The 20,533-nt window shown below is 40.8% G+C and overlaps 1 protein-coding gene across 1 annotated transcript in view; it reads right to left on the bottom strand.

Moving 5' to 3' along the window:
• The window catches only part of LOC124011035 (gamma-aminobutyric acid receptor subunit alpha-2-like), a 54,246-nt gene extending 34,170 nt beyond the window's left edge, over nt 1-20,076 (bottom strand). Inside the window, exons 1-6 of the mRNA XM_046323976.1 lie at nt 19,760-20,076; nt 19,138-19,227; nt 16,074-16,189; nt 8,975-9,042; nt 5,662-5,882; nt 4,596-4,678 (exon numbers count right to left, since the gene is read on the bottom strand). Coding sequence (XP_046179932.1) covers nt 4,596-4,678; nt 5,662-5,882; nt 8,975-9,042; nt 16,074-16,189; nt 19,138-19,208 — 559 coding nt within the window. The 5' untranslated portion in view covers nt 19,209-19,227; nt 19,760-20,076. The remainder of the gene's footprint in view (nt 1-4,595; nt 4,679-5,661; nt 5,883-8,974; nt 9,043-16,073; nt 16,190-19,137; nt 19,228-19,759) is intronic.
• Nucleotides 20,077-20,533: the final 457 nt, after the last annotated feature.

Raw genomic sequence — 20,533 nt, 5'->3', positions numbered from 1 at the left:
CTTGGAAATGACAAAATGTGATGGTGTTGTTGACATGGAGGAGAGCGAGGTGCAGCGCTGAATGACACCAAAAAAAAGGTCACAGTGGTAACTCATTCAAAGCTGGTGGCCGCAACTACAGTGCCAGTCAAAAGTTTGGACACCTATACTTGACTATTTTCTACATTGTAGAATAATAGTGAAGACATCAAAACTATGAAATAACACATGGAATCATGTAGTAACCAAAAAACGGTTAAACAAACCAAAATATATTTTCTATTTGAGATTCTTCAAAGTAGCCACCCTTTGCCTTGATGACAGCATTGCACACACTTAGCATTCTCTCAACCATCTTCATGAGGTAGTCACCTGGAATGCATTCCAGGTAAGAGGTGTGCCTTGTTAAAAGTTAATTTGTGGAATTTCTTTCCTTCTTAATGTGTTTACAGTACATACAGTGGGGCAAAAAAGTTTTTAGTCAGCCACCAATTGTGTAAGTTCTCCCACTTAAAAAGATGAGAGAGGCCTGTAATTTTCATCATAGGTACACTTCAACTATGACAGACAAAATGAGAAAAAAGAATCCAGAAAATCACATTGTAGGAATTTTTATGAATTTACTTGCAAATTATGGTGGAAAATAAGTATTTGGTCACCTACAAACAAGCAAGATTTCTGGCTCTCACTGACCTGTGACTTCTTATTTAAGAGGCTCCTCTGTCCTCCACTCATTACCTGTATTAATGTCACCTGTTTGAACTTGTTATCAGTATAAAAGACACCTATCCACAACCTCAAACAGTCACACTCCAAACTCCACTATGGCCAAGACCAAAGAGCTGTCAAAGGACACCAGAAACAAAATTCTAGACCTGCACCAGGCTGGGAAGACTGAATCTGCAACAGGTAAGCAGCTTGGTTTGAAGAAATCAACTGTGGGAGCAATTATTAGGAAATGGAAGACATACAAGACCACTGATAATCTCCCTCGATCTGGGGTTCCACGCAAGATCTCACCCCGTGGGGTCGAAATGATCACAAGAACGGTGAGCAAAAATCCCAGAACCACACGGGGGGACCTAGTGAATGACATGCAGAGAGCTGGGACCAAAGTAACAAAGCCTACCATTAGTAACACACTACGCCGCCAGGGACTCAAATCCTGCAGTGCCAGACGTGTCCCTCTGCTTAAGCCAGAACATGTCCAGGCCCATCTGAAGTTTGGTAGAGAGCATTTGGATGATCCAGAAGAAGATTGGGAGAATGTCATATGGTCAGATGAAACCAAAATATAACTTTTTGGTAAAAACTCAACTCGTCGTGTTTGGAGGACAAAGAATGTTGAGTTGCATCCAAAGAACACCATACCTACTGTGAAGCATGGGGGTGGAAACATCATGCTTTGGGGCTGTTTTTCTGCAAAGGGACCAGGACGACTGATCCGTGTAAAGGAAAGAATGAATGGGGCCATGTATCGTGAGATTTTGAGTGAAAACCTCCTTCCATCAGCTAGGGCATTGAAGATGAAACGTGGCTGGGTCTTTCAGCATGACAATGATCCCAAACACACCGCCCGGGCAACGAAGGAGTGGCTTTATAAGAAGCATTTCAAGGTCCTGGAGTGGCCTAGCCACTCTCCTGATCTCAACCCCATAGAAAATCTTTGGATGGAGTTGAAAGTCTGTGCTGCCCAGAAACAGCCCCAAAACATCATTGCTCTAGAGGAGATCTGCATGGAGGAATGGGCCAAAATACTAGCAACAGTGTGTGAAGACCTTGTGAAGACTTACAGAAAACATTTGACCTCTGTCATTGCCAACAAAGGGTATATAACAAAGTATTGAGATAAACTTTTGTTATTGACCAAATACTTATTTTCCACTATAATTTGCAAATAAATTCATTAAAAATCCTACAATGTGATTTTCTGGATTTTTTTCTTCTCATTTTGTCTGTCATAGTTGAAGTGTACCTATGATGAAAATTACAGGCCTCTCTCATCTTTTTAAGTGGGAGAACTTGCACAATTGGTGGCTGACTAAATACTTTTTTGCCCCACTGTACATACATGCCCTTCAGAAAATATTTCTATTCCTTGACTTATTCCACATTTTGTTGTATCTCGCCCATCTACATACAATACCCCATTTATTGAAATTGAAATCTCATTTACAGAAGTACACCTGTTCGAATCACCTTTGGCAGCGATTACTGCTGTGAGTGTTTCTGGGTAAGTCTCTAAGAGCTTTGCACATCTGAATTGTACAATATTTGCACATTATTCTTTTTTAAATTCTTCAAGCTCTGTCAAGGTGGTTGTTGATCATTGCTAGTCAGCCATTTTCAGGTCTTGCCATAGATTTTCAAGCCAATTTAAGTCAAAACTGTAACTAGGACAGTCGGGGAACATTCAAAGTCATCTTGGTACTATAACGAGCGCACTGAGAGTTGGGAAGCAAGTAAACACGAAACACAAACAACGCACCGACATGAAACAGAGTAAATAACACCTGAGGAAAGAACCAAGGGGAGTGACAGATATAGGTATAAGGTTCTGTTTTTCTTTTGTTAGTCAACCTTGTGTTCTTTTTCTTTGTGTTCTGGAACATAGCCATGTCTTTCATTTTTGTTCATTGATTTCACCTGTGTTCATTTCACACCTGGTCTCATCCACTCCCTATTTAGTTCAGTTCTTTCTGTTTCTATGGTTGTGGGGTATTGTTTTCTGTAATGAATGCTCAGGGAGAAAAAGGTGTAGATTCAGGCGCAGAGCGCGACAGATGTTTATTAAGCCTTTGCAGAAGGCAGGAATCGTGGTCACAGGCAGGCAATGGTCAAACACAGGTAGGCAGTCAAAAACAAACATACCTCACAACCATAAAAAAACAGAAAGAACTGAACTAAATAGGGAGCTGATGAGACCAGCTGAGAAACGAACACAGGTGAAATCAATGAACAAAAATTAAAGACGGGGCTACGTTCCAGAACACAAAGAGACAGGGCTACTTTCAAGAACACAAAGAAAAAGTACACAAGGTTGACTAAGAAAAGAAAAGCAGAACCTTACAATAGGGAAGATAATCAAGGAGGTGATAGAGTCCAGGTGAGTGTCATGAGGCGCTGGGGAGCTTGACGAGGGTGACAGGTGTGTGGGATAATCAGCAGCCTGATGACCTGGAGGCTGGAGAGGGAGTATACGTGACAGGTAAGCTACTCCAGTCTATATTTGGCCATGTGTTTTAAGTTACTGTCCTGCTGAAAGGTGAATTTGTCTCCTAGTGTCTATTGGAAAGTAGACTGAACCAGGTTTTCCTTTAGGATTTTGCCTGTGCTTAGCGCTATTCCAAGCATTTCGCTACACTCGCATTAACATCTGCTAACCATGTGTATGTGACAAATAAAATTTGATTTGATTTGGATTTGTTATCCTAAAAAAACAAATGTGTCTTTGCCGATTACAAGCGTTTTCCCCAAACATAATGTTTTGTATTCAGGACATAAAGTTATTTTCCTTATCACATTTTTTTGCAGTTTTACTTTAGTGGCTTATTGCAAACATTTGGAATATTTTTGTATACTGTACTGGCTTCCTTCTGTTCACTTTGTCATTGAGGTTAGTATTGTGAAGTAAATACAATGTTGTTGATCCATCCTCGGCTTTCACCTATCACAGCCATTAAACTCTGTTTTAATGTCACCATTGGCGGTGAAATCTTTGAGCAGTTTCATTTCTCTCCAGCAACTGAGTTAGGAAGGACGCCTGTATCTTTGTAGTGACTAGGTGTATTGATACACCATCTAAAATGTAATGAATAACTTCACCATGCTCAAAGGGATATTCAATGTTTTCTTTGTTTCTACCATCTACCAATGGGTGCCTTTCTTTGTGAGTCATTGAAATTGTTTGAAATTCACTGCTCGACTTAGGGACCTTACAAAAAATGGTATGTGTGGAGTACAGAGATGAGGTAGTCATTCAAACACTATTATTGAACACAGAATGAGTCCAACTTATTATTTAACTTGTTAAGCAATTGTTTACTCCTGAACTTATTTAGGTTTTCCATAACAAAGGGGTTGAATACTTATTGACCCAAGATATTTCAGCTTTTAATTTGTTATTAATTTGTAAACATTTCTTAAAAAAAAAAACAATTCCACTTTGACATTATTGGGGTATAGTGTGGAGGCCAGTGATACAAAATCTAAATTGAATCCATTTTAAATTCAGGCTGTTACAACAACAAATTTTGGAAAAGTTAAGGGGTGTGAATACTTTCGGAAGGCTCTGTATTATCCATAGAAGGATGCTTTTGGATTTCTAGTTGTCGTTTTGCTGGTGTTTCTTAACTTTCTGTAGGACTCCCAATCAATTGGATCCTTAGTGCTACGGTACTTAGCACAGGCGTTATCCCTTTCTGTCAAAAGATGTATTAAGTCCGACCCCGGCAGCATATGACACATGACCTATTGAGCAACTCCATCTTAAGACACATTTGATTCCTGCATGCATTTCAAAACATACGTTCTTTTCAGGAGAGTCATGCCCTGCCGCCCTCAGTGACCCTGTGTGTCTCTGCACTCCCTACACTTGTCAATGGTGCATTACTCACAGCTGCCAAACTTCAGGGGACATGAGTGGAAGTCCATGGGGAAATCTTCCAGATGCATAGGACACTCTGCATGAACCGTCAACCTAGATGCAACACACATGGAGCACAATGCGTCACTGTAACGTACACACACACACACACACACACACACACACACACACACACACACACACACACACACACACACACACACACACACACACACACACACACACACACACACACACACACACACACACTCGTGCCGACCAAACTGAGCAGGCATACATCCATTTTCACTTTGTTATTCTCTGCACTGTTCCATCAAATATGGTTGATGTGAACCAGTATGCAATAGTTACGGCGATTACATCCTGTCGCTATATGTCGTGTTTGGTAGTGTCAGAATGAACAACCAATGGAGTTGTACCAAACAAGCACGAGAGCCTCTTTTTAATCTAAACTAAGGTGCAATCAGTAATAAACCAGAGTTGATGGAAACCAAAGCTCTAGAGATAGAGAATGCTTATAGTGCACACAAACTATGAGCATCCCCCAGATTTATAGTGGGCTATTTCTGAAATATATTGCATGTGTGCAGTGGAGATGCTCTCTATCTGTATCAATTCCAGCCTAAAGGACCTGACAATGCTCTTTTCCTAAGTGATTCCATTCAAATAGCCTCTGACTGGGCAATGCTTTCATCTGTATTCTACAGGGACTCACTTGTCAAAGTAATGTCCCCTGTCATTGGCACTGAGTGAGTCAAATATTGCAATAAATAACATAATTATTGATTTAGGGGGGTTACTGCGGCAAAGGGAGGCGTACACCGAAACTGGTTCAATGAGGAGAAACAAGGGGATATGTGCTACATGCAATGTGTGTCATGCATTCAAATAAAATTTGTTTAGGTTAAGGGTGACATTGGGAGAGACTGGGTACGGTGGTCATACTTTTGACTGTGTTTTTCTGTTCCACATGAATTGAAAGAACAGGCTAAACCTGCCACAGTAATAATATTTCATTCAACTTCATGAATCATTTCTAACACAAATTCAAATAGTTTGGTTTGAGCTGTATTTGCCTCATGGTGTAAAGTAGGGTGCCATCGTCTTGAATCCTCAGTAGTTTATTGGGCATGGTCATGTTGTGAGCCACCGACTTCTTCCCGTTATGGAAGAACGTGTCCGGAGTCCATATTTTACTGGCCATCAAGTTGTTCAGCCGCAGTATGTCCATGGGCCCGTCGAATTTCAACCTCTCGTCTTTCCAGCTTTGCCGGAAGAACACGTCTATCGTGTATTCCTGTGGGCAGAAGTAACGCTGTCAGCAATCGGCAATCGATTACAGACAATAAAACCTCGAACCGTAAGTTCACTTAAAAAAAAAAAAAGATATATAAAAAAGGTTTTATTGCAAATGATTTCTGCACTGTGAATATGAAAACCTTCACCTAAAAATGACACAATATCTTCTGTTGTACCACCTGCCTTTCTGAACCTTCCTTAGCTGTCAGTCCCTACTAATATTACAATTGCCCTGAAAGTTTTCCTAGCCGTTAAGTGTTGGGCCAGTAACCTTAATATCACTGGTTCGAATCCCCGAGCCGATGAGGTGAAAAATCTGCCGACGTGCCCTTGAGCAAGGCGTCTGTTAAATTATTCAAGTGTAAACAGATAAATCACAAGCGGCAACTAGTGAGAGGCTGTGAAAACAGCCTGTGATGAAGCTTAGGTGGATGGCACACTTTCTCTCTCTGTCTTATCCCCTCCAGACAATGCAGCCCCTATAACATCCATTACTGACTCACTGCTCCTGCTGCATACACTTGGGCCTGCCATTAATCCACACCGAATGGGAGTTTTAAGTTTCATTCTTTAAATCGGAGCAGCCTATACAAGGCGAGGTCTCTGGTGTTAGTGTGCCATGTACCTATCCTGCCTATCCAACCCCCACTACTTGATTTAGCAGCTCTGGAGCCATGAGATACAGTGCTGAGGTAGAACAATCTCTCTCTCTCTTTCGCTCTCTCTCTCTCGCTCTCTCGCTCTCTCTCTCCTCCTGCTTCTCCCGTCATTCTCCAAAGGATACCTGGCTTGTTATAGCCTCCAGGGCAAAGTGTATTGAAAGAGGTGTGCATGTGTGCTTACTAGCTGTGTTCAAAATCATATGAGCTGGAATGGGAAAAACATGCCTTAGGTGTGAGCACATCACATCTTATAAGACCACATGGGCAATGAAAACAGTCAATTCATCATTTTACCTTCAGCCAACTAGCCATTTGATGGCAACAACAGATAACAATATTCTGTGCTTTATCAAAGTAGATTTGCACCTCATGCAGTCTACTGGACTCGGTATGGAAATCCCAAAGATTTCTATGTGGCGTTATCAATCATGTCTACAAGCTACCGTCAACTATGCACCCATTAATAAATTATAATACTGATAGTCTCGCTAGGTGTTTATTAAGGCATGGCTTTGCATCAAGACGATCGTACACATCTTAAGTTAAAGCTTCATACCACGACATGGGACACACTCACCTAGTGAATACTTAATGGGAACTTATGCCTAATGTATATGTTGCTTTTAGGGGTGATAGGGTTTGAATTCTGCATTGCTCTTCAAATATCATAAATGTTTCATAGATAACAGCTGATTCGTAGTTGTTGGAGCCAATTTGGGTGCATCTTATATTACGGTAATATTCAGGCAATTACACTCCCGGCCACACAGACAACAGAAGAAACACACAGGCCAAAACGTCTCCTACAATAATGTTCATTTAAAGAATGGCTCATGCTGGATGTTGCCATTTTTAAAACGGGACTGTGAGTGTGGAATGAAAAATCGGTGTGTGTATTTTCTTGAATACAAGCCCAAGATAAACGAAGAAGTGACTTGAATAACGAGTCGATTTTTAATAAAAAAAAAAATATATATATATATATATAATTCATAAAACAAAACTGCCGAAGGAATAGGCACGGCTCCGAGTGGGGGGGAAGAGAACACATCTCTCTCTCGTAAGACTGATAAAGGTGTTGCTGTGAAGAGGAAAACGATGTATAGGGATGAGCTTCAGGGAAGAAGAAAGAAGGGACAATTCTGCCTTTGAAAAGAAACTAAGAAAACAACATCAAAAGAAGAGAATGAAAGGAGAACCTGAGAGAGAGAGAGTGAGAGATATAATATTGCTGTACCAAAAGGAGTCCAAACAGTGAAATAGCACTCAGGATGAAGAAGGGTAGAACAATGTGGCAAAGGTAGCAACACAATGGGAATAAAACGCATGTGCGCCTTATCGCTCCTTTTCTCTCTCCCTCATTCTTCCAGAACCTGATTTAAACATGTCCCTTGAACAGTGAAATTGAATAGGGGACGCAAGCTGGAGCATTGGCTACAGAGATCTTAAGTCTGCTGTGGAGGAAAGCGAAGGGGAAAGATTTTGAGGTTTTGAAAGGTAACAAGGTGTGATGCCTGGCCAGAGAAGAGAAAGAGAGGAGCGGATGGATTGCCCGGGGGAAGAGCGAGGGAGAGAGGGGTCTCTTGCCTATGTTTGAAGCCAGGGCCCTTTGAAGACGATCAGGGGAGCCGTAATCTTAAGGTGTCAGTGTTAGGGGGGGCTTTGGTGCTCCACTAGAGCCAGGCAAAGCTGCTTGGAACAAACACAAACACCAGGGTCCTATTCATTTGGCACCAAACTGAAGAAAACGGACGGAAACAGGAAGGGGCAAACGGAATCCGTCCAATGAAAAATGCTTGTTTTCATTTTCAGTTGCAAAATGTTTTGATATGGTGTGCCCTAATGAATACGAACAGGACTAAGAGGTCCCAAATAAGGGACAGAAAGGAAAATGGAGCAGAATGGTGGTATTGCAATGAAACAGTAAACAAAATACCTGAAATGGCAAAATCAGAATTGAGTTTTTCTACGTTCTTGTGTAGTAATTAAGATCTCTGTTGTGTTTCAGTGGTGTTTTACAATAAAAAAACGTAAGTGTTTAACCCAAACCATTCTTACAACAGTATAATATTATAGTAAAACACCACAGAAACCATTTATAAGAACCTTTGAACATTTGGTCCTTTCCCGTCATATCTTGTTTAACATAATTGTGTTGTCATGGTAATAAATTGCAGTTATTTCTGCATAGTGGTACATTTGATGTGGTCAGGTTAAACTAATTTCCCTACATGCATGCTTCACACTATAGGGTAGACCAAAACTGTACTGTGCTGGCCTGCATATTTTTCCATTCACAATGCCCATTCCAGCACAGTTACAGCAACTATGGTGAACGCGTAACCAGCCCAGCCCAGTACAGCTTGGTTCAGCCCAGTTTGGCTCAGTGTGGTAACAGGGTACTTGTAAGATTAGAATGTGGTCTCACCATGTCTGTATCTGAAACTGGGCCAAAGCTGGTGACGTAGACATTGGTATTCACCTCTGTTACACGATCTGAAAAACATAATAACAAGGAGGATTAAAATAGAACAAACGAAGGCGGATCATGAGACCATTTCTTCCTCACTGAACATGAATAAACAGATCTATTACTAGACACTTCAGAATTAATTACTGAAGCTCATATTTTGAGTGGCACTTCCCTGCGTTGCAGTAAAACAACACTTCAATTTTTACTCCTAACGACACCATCCTGTCTGGCCTACCTCTGTTCAGTGCTAGAGAAAACAACAGCACACACATTTTGGTTTCTCTCCTGGGCATCTCTTTCATTAAGTTAATCTCTTATACGCTTGGGTAATTTCTTAAAAAAGCTTTCAGGCTTTACAAGTATCCTCTGCTGCGCACACACAGCAACTCACACACAGTAACTCACACAGACACATGTGTATTCTAAAGAGTTTCTCATTAGCCTAAAATAAAGTGCTATCATGCAAGGCGACTCGGCGAGCGAGAGCTGGCCCAGTGCGCTCACCGCGCTCTGTTCACTGCGTTTGCTGACAAATGACACACAGACGTGTAATGGATATGCTTATTATTTATGAACTAGTACATATCGAGAGGAACAGACGGCAATTTGGGTAATGTGTGCAATACATTTAGCAATACATACACTGGATTGCACTATAAAATAGGTGTTTAAAGGTCCAATGCAGCCATTTTGATCTCAATATCAAATTATTTCTGGGTAACAATGACGTACCTTACCATGATATTTTTCAATTTAAATGGTCAAAAAGAAACAACAATTGCTGAGCAAAGAGCAATTTCTCCAGGCATAGTTTAGCTAGGACTGTCTACGTGGGAAGGGGAAAATGTAAAATGAGCTGTTATTGGCAGAGAGGTTGGAAACTCTTTTTTTTGGTCTATCAACACCTTTACCGCATGGAGACATCACCATGGAACGGCAAAACTCCATTCCACCAAAATTGTTTGCTCAATAGGCTGTTGGTCAACCGAGATTTCTTTAGTTGAGGAGTATCAAATAAATATATAATAATCATGGTGTACAAGACAGCTGTCTGATTCGCACCTGTCTGAGAGGACTGATCCATTGTGGAGGCTGTGGGGATGGCACAGTCCATCACTCGAAGACATGTACCACTGAAATTGCATATGGTTACATTATGTCAGAACAATTGTGCAACACATAAAAAATAACATAACTTTATAACAAATGCACTTTCTCCCGTGTTGGATAGTGGTTGTAATCCGCGGGTCTGAAACACATCAGTGCGCTGTTGAATTGGCACCTTTTAATAGACCATGTTGCTATGTGCATAATGGCAAAGTTAACCAGCTTATTGGTGTTGAGCACAATGCGGCTGAGGCAGCAGCGGAGTTAGGAGACGAGAAAACAGCACTTGCCTTAATTGTCTAAGAAAAGTGAGGAGAGAGAGAAACTCCAACTTCACTAGGTCTATAATCAATAGTCTAATGGTTAAATGTGCCTGGCTTTATAAATCATCCATGTACTGTATACAGTAGAAGTCTTAAAATATGAAAAAATGATGCACCTGAGCTCAATTTCGAGTCTCATAGCAAAAGGTCTGAATACCTATGTAAATAAGGTATATCTGTTTTACATTTTTTTTATACATTTGCAAAGATTCAAAAAAACTGTTTTCACTTTGTCATTATGGGGTATTGTGTGTAAATTGCTGAGGAGTTTATTTTTTTTATGTAATCAAGTTTAGAATACAGCTGTAATGTAACAAAATGTGGAAGAAGTCAAAGGGTCTGAATGCTTTTCGAATGCATATGTGTGGATGAAAACACCTTGCTGTGTGCAGACTCACACTAGATGAATAAATACACTAGATATGTAGAAATATGACTCCACTGACAGTGACCCTGATGTAGCCCATTCTAATGCACTGTTTTAACGTGAGACCTTTACAATACAATAATACCATGTTTTAACCTGTGGATAGAGATCCTATAATACACTGCTCTATGTTTCTATGGTCAAGCCTACAGTCAATAACAACATAAAACTAAATCATTAAAAAAAATAGCAGTAGCCTATTCATATTCAATGGAAAAGTAAACCAAATCATGAAAAAAAAAAAAAAAATCTGTTACGTACAAATAATGCATACTTCACACAAAGGAGCGGAGGCCCTTGAGGACAAATCACTTATTTATTATTTAGAAAAGAATCCAGCAAAAAATGTACTGAGTTACGTACAAATGATGCATACTTAGTACAAAGAAGTGGCTCTTGGGGATAAATCGCTCGTTTTATTATTTAGAAAAGAAACCAGAGTGCATTTGAAGCCTGAGGATGTGAGGCCACTTTATTTATAGTATCAAGTAATGTAGGTTCACTTCTTCAGCTCAGACGGACCAAAGCGAGTGGTCCAGTCAAGTTCCCTTAGCTTGTCATTTATATGCGTTTAGACTTCCGACCGAGCTATCAAATGTCTAACTAAACTTTAGTAGACAAGCAAACTGAACATAGGAGTGCAATATTTATAGTTCAATACAAAAACCCTATATACAAAGTGAGATACTGTTCCGTCAATTAACGCGGAACAGGGCTGTGTGAGACAGAGAGGTTAATAAGAAATACAGCACAGATAAGAGGGGTGACAATCACACCTGGTCTCCCTTTTTTTAATATGGCGCACAACAACCTTTACAAGGAAGCGTGGATATGACCTGCCTGCCAGGCAAACTTACATATCCTCCAATACCTAATATACCGTAGCTGCTCTAAATGACATGAATGGTCTGTCAATACTGTACTGAAAAGGAGGCAAACGCACATTAGTTAGGGGCGCCAGGAAATCAAGAGTTTCCCTAGGTGCACATGTGAGGTGTCGGGGGTTGTGTGCGTTTCTGACCCTCGTAGGGACCAGTCAGCAGCTACGCCTGGTTAAACAATCAGACTGGAAACACAGAGGGTTAAAGGTGCAGGTTCGCAGGTTATTCTGCCGATGCTGCTGCTGCTTCTGCTGCTGGGTTGTGTAGGGCGACAACAGAACACGCAATGCAGTTTCTGTTTTAACGATTGGGAATGGAGTTGTTTTGGCTAGGGGTTATGGTACATTTTAAACACAAAGCAAAGAGAACTCTTGGGGGAAACTCAAGGGGGAAAATGCAATGCACTTTCTAAAAACAAAAGTGAAGACAGACACTATTAATATGCAACACAAAAATATTCTGTTATTCATCGGAAGTCAAATGCGTCTCTGGCATCTAACATTTGTCGAACAGATGGCAAAACAAATGCAGCATAGGCATCAAATAGTACTTTCTTCATAAGCCACTCAATTTTGGGTTGATTCAGTACCTCTAGGCATGGAGAATTGTTTTTTTCTTCCATAGAGAAAGTATGTCAGTGTTTCTATACCATACTGCCATCCAGGCAACCCTTCCCAGCCCTTCCCCAAGACAAAAACAAAGACTATAACCCATATGGCAGATGCTAGTTTTGAGCTGATGGCCCCCTGAATCTCAACAGATTCTTTGGGAGGTCCGGCCTCTGGGGCCACCAGGAAATGAGACGGGATGGATAGAGAATGGAGCAATGGAGGGAGAGGTGGAGAGGTGGGTGGATGGTGGAGGGAGGAAGAGGCATCTTCTCATGGCGGAAGGAGATTCTTTCATAGCCACACAGTGAAGACGCTTAGACAAATAATTGTATGAATCGTAGTAGTACGATCTCACAAAGACACAACACTTCAAGCGAGGACTATTCGACACTATCATACCACTTCTTCTCAGTGCTTCTAAATATCACATTTGATCGAAAAAGAGAAAGATTTTCTTCCTCCAGGTCAGTTGTTACTAATCCATCCCATCATCCTCCATCATTGATTCATGTGCTGTGCTGTTTATCATCATCACACACACATTATGTCAATAATACCTTCTGTTGCTGGACCTAGACTAGCCAATTAAACTATACTCCAGGAATGTACAATGGAGTTGAGCGGCGATTAGCGTGGGCAAACTGGAGCTCCGATGTCACATAAAATACACATCAGCGCCAACAGAATAGCCCATAATTACACATGTTGTTCGATGTAATTGCGGGCTATTCTTGAGTGCTGAAATCCAGTCGTTTTTTATTTTATTTTTTAAACGTCATTTTATGAGACGCCGGAGCTCAAGTCCACCCACACTAGTCGCCAATCAGCTATATCGTAAATCGTGGTGTTGAGTTTAGTCGGCTAGACCTAGGCACACATTCACCTTCAGCTCAATCTATACTTTCCTCTAGAGGGAAACCTAATCATTAGGCGGAGGTTTATGCTGACCAAGTGTTTATCCTTTATGAGCTTGTTAAAGGCTAGAACACACACACGCACATACTCAGACGCGTGCAAGCGCGCACACACATTGACCCACACGTACGCATGTACACACACACACACACACAGGGTAAAGTGTCAAGGCGGTGAAAGATGACTCCAGTGTCTAGCTAGCCACTAGCCCTATACGGAGTTCTTTGCCGGCACATGGAAAGAACCAGTGGTGGTGGTGGTCAGCAATGAGATGTCTGACACTGTACATCAAACAATATCCACGATGATGCCTGAGGGCCGGTGTTCAATCGCATAACGCTTCCCTGTCAGAACGCCTTCCCCCTACAGATCTCAGATTGGCAGAGTGATACTTTGGCACGAAACTGTGACAATACGCCTCAAATGGTTATCAAAGACGGAAGGAGCAGCTTGTTCAACCAATTTAGTTACTGTGGTTAGATGGATAGATAGCGATGAAACATGAGCCATTTGTGATTTCATGCACAAATTGTGCAAAACATGGGATGTAGCAGTATCACCACAAGTATTCAGGAGCATGGCAGCAGGTTACTGGTTTCTCAGTTGACATGAGCAATGTCGAAATGTGGACATTACACGTTGTCGTGCTTCTAAAGAGAGAGCCTTCAAACGTCTGGTGAGTCTGAATGTTCTAAATGCATTACTAAAACCACCTCAATCAAACAAGTATGTCATAAATGTTTGTTGAAATTCATGTACGTCCGAGGTGGTGTTTTGTGTCTTTTATTCATCTTTTTTTCATTTTTTCATGTTGGGCATTATGTCCCAGCCGATGTCATGTCTAGTTTAGTGGATCCATGTCTGTGAAATGTTAAGTTGTCTATTTTCGATTGTCTAAAGAAACTACAATCACCATTCAGATATCATTGCTAACATTGCAGTGAAAGCTAACGAGATCGAGAGAATAACGAGAACCTGTGTGAACCACACATCCCAGTCCAGGCCACAGCAGACGATGACGTCTGATATTGATGATGGATGTTTGCTGGGTTGGGTCCAATGTCTAAGTGCACAGGTCAAAGTTTACTGAGGAGGAGGACTGAAAGCAACCAAGGTTATTCCAACCGATACAACTATAAATCAAGGGTTACGACATAATGGGCCAAAACGACGGGCAGGTGATTTGCCCTGTTTGCGCAGGAGAACAGAATTGACAAACAAATCATGAGGATGCTATACTGTACAGACTGGATGTCCACCCCAGGCAGACAGAAATGTATCTGTTAAGGACCCAAGAGCAGATTATATATCATAAATCAAAATACTCTCCTCAATTCTCATCAGCTTTTAATTGTTATTACAGCTAATGGTCAAACAAAGTATATTTGACGATAGCACATTCTGTGTACTATACCACCCATTTATAAATGTGGCTTGCTACACCAACGCAAAACTACTTGTCATTCTGTGCAATACAATTTCCACCCCATTTTAAAGTGCCCCAGTGATTCCCATTTAGTTTATGGGATAATATCCTTGATCTACACCTCGTACTAAAATATAGTTTATGATCTGTTGTCACATTTACAGATTTGAGTTGATGGTTGCTGGGTGTGTAGATAAATACAGAATGTCTTAATGGGTTTGAGCATGGTGCTGACGTCAAGGATTGAGGGTTTGATTCTGTATTCAGGAGCTTTGGATGCCTACCAATGCAGGTTTGTAGGATAAGGAACACACAAAGCGTGTGTTCGTGTCTACCGAAGGTTCCTAAATAGACCATCGTGCCACACCACAGAGCGTCACTTGTTTTCCCAGGTGGACTATGTGCTCGTGCAGCAAATAGCCCACTTGATAAGGCGCCAGCCAATATCTTGACACTGTGGATTGAGAGCAGCTGTAATATAACAGGGCAGTTTCCTAATAAAGTGCTAAGGGAACCTTTTCTCTGCGTGGTGGCAGTAGTGGTCGGTAGCTGAACTACCATGTAATAGTGTTATCGTGTACTGCAACAATTACAGTATTCACATGCTGTTGCCTCTGGGGAAGAGCTATTGAAACGTTGTCTCCTGCTGACTCGACAACACTACCTTTACCAAACAGGACTGCGTCCCAAATGACACCCTATTCAATTTATTGTGCACTACTTTTGACCAGGGCCTATAGAGCTCTGGTCAAAAGTAGTGCACTGTGCCGATAATAGGATGCCATTTGGGACACAGATTTATACTGAGGATTTGGAATAACAAGCTCACTGATGACCGATATGTTCATGTGGTTTCATGTGCAGCACCATTAAATGTCATGAGAAAATATTGCCTGAACTGCGTTTCGCTGCTCCACATAAATTTAAGCTGCACTCTACACGCTTTATGGTTGCACTATCTTTCACATTACAAGACACAAGCAGAAGCATCGCTGGCAGTATTTGTTCTGCATGCTGACTGTAAGGAATATGAAATACTGTGAGGAATACTTCCACTAAGATTCACTAAACCTGACAGGAAAATTAATCAAATGAAGCCAACAAAGTTAAAGTCATCACAATCTGTGATGTGAATTCATACCATGTGTTTCTAAAATGTTTGTCCACAAACTGGAATCGTATTCATAAAGAGTTTCAAAGGAGGAGTGCTGATCTAGGATCAGGTCACCCCTGTCCATATAATCTGTTCATTATTATGTAAAATATAAAACTGATCCTAGATCAGCACTCATACTCTGACCCTTTATGAATACAGGCCTAAGCTTGTTTTGTCATGGAAAATCAAGCCAAGAGAGATTCCTTACCCCCTAGGCCGGGTCGAAGGCGATTATCATAGCCATCTAGAAGTCTGTCGAGGATCCGTGTGAAGAGAGTGATGTTGTTCTTGAAGGCATCTGTTGTAGGATCAGCAATGACTGGCCTTGGAGACAGACAAAAGTGTCAGATTGACAAGGCCTTTGCACAGTTATTCCAGAGGGAATGAAAGAGGGAAGATCAAGAAAAAAAGGTGATCGAACACACACACACACACACACACACACACACACACACACACACACACACACACACACACACACACACACACACACACACACACACACACACACACACACACACACACACACACACACACACACACACACACACACACACACACACACACACACACACACACACATCCCCCCCTTTCCCAAGCATTCTCCCAGATGACCCATTTCAATGCTGAACATTTGTGTGCCATCTGATCTTGGAGCAAAAACACAATTGAATATAGAAATGTGACCCATTTCCGGAAGCCAGGCATATGATGCACATCAGTAATTTACAGGAGAGGCTTTTGTAGGTAATACTTTGCCAACAAAATGCATTTCGATGTAAAAAAATATATTTTTTAAACGTCTTCTGGAACGTGTGAGCTTTCATATACGTTAATAACAAACTTGTACACCATCTGTAAAGTATGAATAGAAATGTAAAATTACAAGCCTAGTTGGTTTAGCCACGTAAACATGTCAGGAACCTTCCCGCTAGCCATGATTGGCTGAGATAATGGATGGGCTGGACATGCCCAGAGATGAGTTCGGATTGGTCTGCCATGTAGCTGGCTTCTGTTTATAACATGAGCTGTTCAGTGTGTGTAGATAATCCTCGCTACAAAGGCTTTTTTAAAAAGATATAACGTTAACCATGGAAAGCTGCAAAAGTGTTGCTCCTGCTCTCAACAACATTGCTGCCCTAAATTTTCCTGGCACTATTGAAAAAAATCAGTGGGGAAAGGTTACGACTTTCTGCACTCGGTGTGAACCAGAGTAACTTGACACAACGAAACAAGCATTCATACATGTGTACAGGTAAGTCTAGCTACATTTTCAGACATTACAAGTTTCATATTTTTTCTGAAAGTTAGCTTGCTGGCTCGCTAGCTAATGTTACGTGTATGATCAGTGTAGTAATATTATTTGTATCTCAGAAATTGATTAGTCTAGTCTAATTAGTCTAATTTTAGCTAGCTAGCTATAACATTGAGCCTAGTTGGTTAACTTCAGCTATCTGCAGATTCATACTACAGCGTTTCATGCATGGTGGCTAAGCTATGGCAATATGTTTGTACTGTAGCTATGGGTTGGGATTATGGCTAATTGATTAGCTAGCTAGCTACATGTCTAAAACAAATATTCCACTTCGCCAGATGATTAGATGACCCACCAAGTTAGCCAGGTGTGTCCAGGGGTGATTATTATCTATTGTATTTCATGAACATGTATACATGTCTAACTAGATGTGGCTGGGGGTGGTTATAGAGTTTATTTCACATGACCCATCAATTTAGACAAGTGTGTCTGGGTAAGCATCATCTAGCAATTATACAATATTTTTTATATGCACACGTTCTATTTCTCTGTATTGCTACTATGCAAATATGCACGTAACCACTTCACTGTACTGTTTACACCTTCTGTTTCATGTGCATCTGACAAATAAACATCATTTTATTTGATATACTTTGTGTTTACCAGAGACCCTAATGTGAAAAACAACATGACCTGCACTAAAATCAGATTAGGATATAGGCCAAGGACTAGTTAAAGGGTATTTTACAACGACTTTTTGCTACTACTTTCACCCTTTGTAGTCTTGAGAGCTTTGGCTGCTTAATACACAACCTTACTCACTCTGTTTAGCACATGGCCTCACTAAGTCTTAAGAGGATGTGAACGATGCTGAATAGGTGTAGACAAACAAGAGCTCTCCATTAGATGTACCAAAACATTCAAGGCACACTTTGTCAAAAGTGAGTTTACAAGTTTATCAGCGTTCAAAGCAGAATTCGTTTCCATTGTTCCTCAACTGTAGTGTATGATATACCTTTTGTAGTTCTGAGTCTCTACTTATCCAATGTAAAAATGAAAAATAAACATTTAAAATGTTGCTACTGTACATAAAACCGAATTGAGGTTGTGGGTCACAAATGTCATCGGTTTCATGAATCCAATAAGCAGAAGAGGCGTAATTGAATTAAATGCACATGTTTGATATTGATCATGTATTGGTTAATCAATTGACTGACATTGGTTTCTTGGTTGATTTGTGAGCTAATATCAGTCTACAAGCTACATTCGTGAACGCTGTGGACACAGCGAGTCAAGCGCAACGTGTCAAAAATGTTGCAACCATGAGACTTCCTAGTCCATTTGAGAATTACACTAGTGACTACGATATGATGTCACAAAATGAACAGCATGTCCCAATATGTGTAGATTACAAGCATGTTTATTTGTAGAGAAACTGTATAGGCTGTAGGCTACTGATGCTGTACAATGGTCATACAGTACAAGGTCCCACTTTACAAAGTGTCCCAGTATGTAGTTACATCGGTACAATTGAGAACTGAGTGATCACATGGAATGTCATTCCTTGAGGGTTGAAATGAAGTGCTATTTGCATATTCGTGACCCATGCTCTGGTGATAAACATATTACAGAGTGTGGCTATAGTGATATGAGCACTTCTCCATGGCATCATGGTGTGAACACAGCTTTTTCTGACTGAAAATAGTGTCTGTACTTCATCGCCACCCATAGGAACCTAATCCGATAATTTCCCCACTTCATTGATTTCAAAAAGACCCCCAAATCGACAAAAGCCTGATGTTCACTATCCTAAATACATAGGCGATACCTATAAGGTAGGCTACTAAAGCACGTAGAATCCCGACATTGTGGTGTACAAAACTAAAGGAATACGATTAGGAGAAATATGAATTAAATTACAAACTCTAGATATAGTGGTACGCTATACGTTCAGTTTTACTTTGTAATGTGACAAAACATACTTGATACATTTTTATTATTCAAGGTAACGACTTACCTCGTTTGCCAGACGACCGTCAACGAGAGGCAGATGAACAGACATTGAAAAATGTAGTCTCTATTCCTCATAGCTGCATGTAGCCTACACCTACACAGCAGGGAAGACAATAATGAATGGAACCATAATGGATCAAGCTGGCGATTTTACGTTTCTTTTTCTAGGTCTATTTGTACGGGAATATATTCAAATAGCCTACACAGAATGAACTCGGAGAATATATACCCAGAAAGGCCTATAGTATTACTGGGAATACATCATTTGGACCCGCAGAGGAAAAACGTACATGACATTAATATTTACAGAATGTTTTCTAGGGGGACTGCAATTCGTATTGATTGACACACAACATGCCTGTGTTGAATGATAATTAATTTCCACTGCCTAACAGAACATTTAGCGTGTAGTGGTGAACGAGTTCAAAAGCGCAGTGAACGAGTTCAACCACAGATCTGAAATCCCTTGCTTCTGTGTAGAAATGCTTGAGGGATATCCCCACTGAGATAAACTCTACATGATATCTAGGCTAGGCTACTCCTGCCTACTTATCGGTGGAGACAGACAGGAACTGTATCAAATCATTCTCACCACAAAACGACTTTTCATCAGCGAGGAGACTCACCTGGAATGCAGGGTGTAGCCTAATTGAAGCAATTATCAGCACAGAAATTGAGCCAGATGTGAAAGTTGAACCCAGTGGAACCACTACGGTGTACTGTCAAGATGGAATAAGCGCGCACGAGTATAACAAGAGCGAGCCTTATACATTCAAAGCACCAATAATTACAGTTGTGCCCAATTATGCACTTAATGTCTTTATCCTTTCCTTGATGTCACTGACGCTCAGCGTCTAACATTTTCCCATTCTGTTTCCATTTCAGTTTAGCTGGTGAAAGGGAAGAACACACGCTCCGAACCGCGACAATATCGCTCTCTCTCTCTCTCTCTCTCTCTCTCACACACACACACACACACACACACACACACACACACACACACACACACACACACACACACACACACACACACACACACACACACACACACACACACACACACACACACACACACACACACACACACACACACACACACACACACACACACACACACACACACTAAACTACATGGTTAAAGACGGGAAAATAACGGGTCCTAAAGATAGTTATTTTGTATCCACTCTGTTTTAAACAGATGTAACAATTTTTCAGTGAACACATGTAATTAGTCGACTAAAGTTGAGGACTATTTGCTTCTACATTTAAAATGAACATTACTGTAATCTTCATCCAATGGCATAATACTGTGTCATCCATAATAATACCGGGTTATTGTATACACTGCATGGCATTTTGTTCATTCTTTAGAGCTCTAAGAAAGATTACACCAGTTGTAA

This window comes from Oncorhynchus gorbuscha, linkage group LG23, assembly GCF_021184085.1.
Source record: "Oncorhynchus gorbuscha isolate QuinsamMale2020 ecotype Even-year linkage group LG23, OgorEven_v1.0, whole genome shotgun sequence".
Classification (NCBI taxonomy): Eukaryota; Metazoa; Chordata; class Actinopteri; order Salmoniformes; family Salmonidae; genus Oncorhynchus; species Oncorhynchus gorbuscha.
This window is presented reverse-complemented; position numbering and strand designations above follow the sequence as displayed.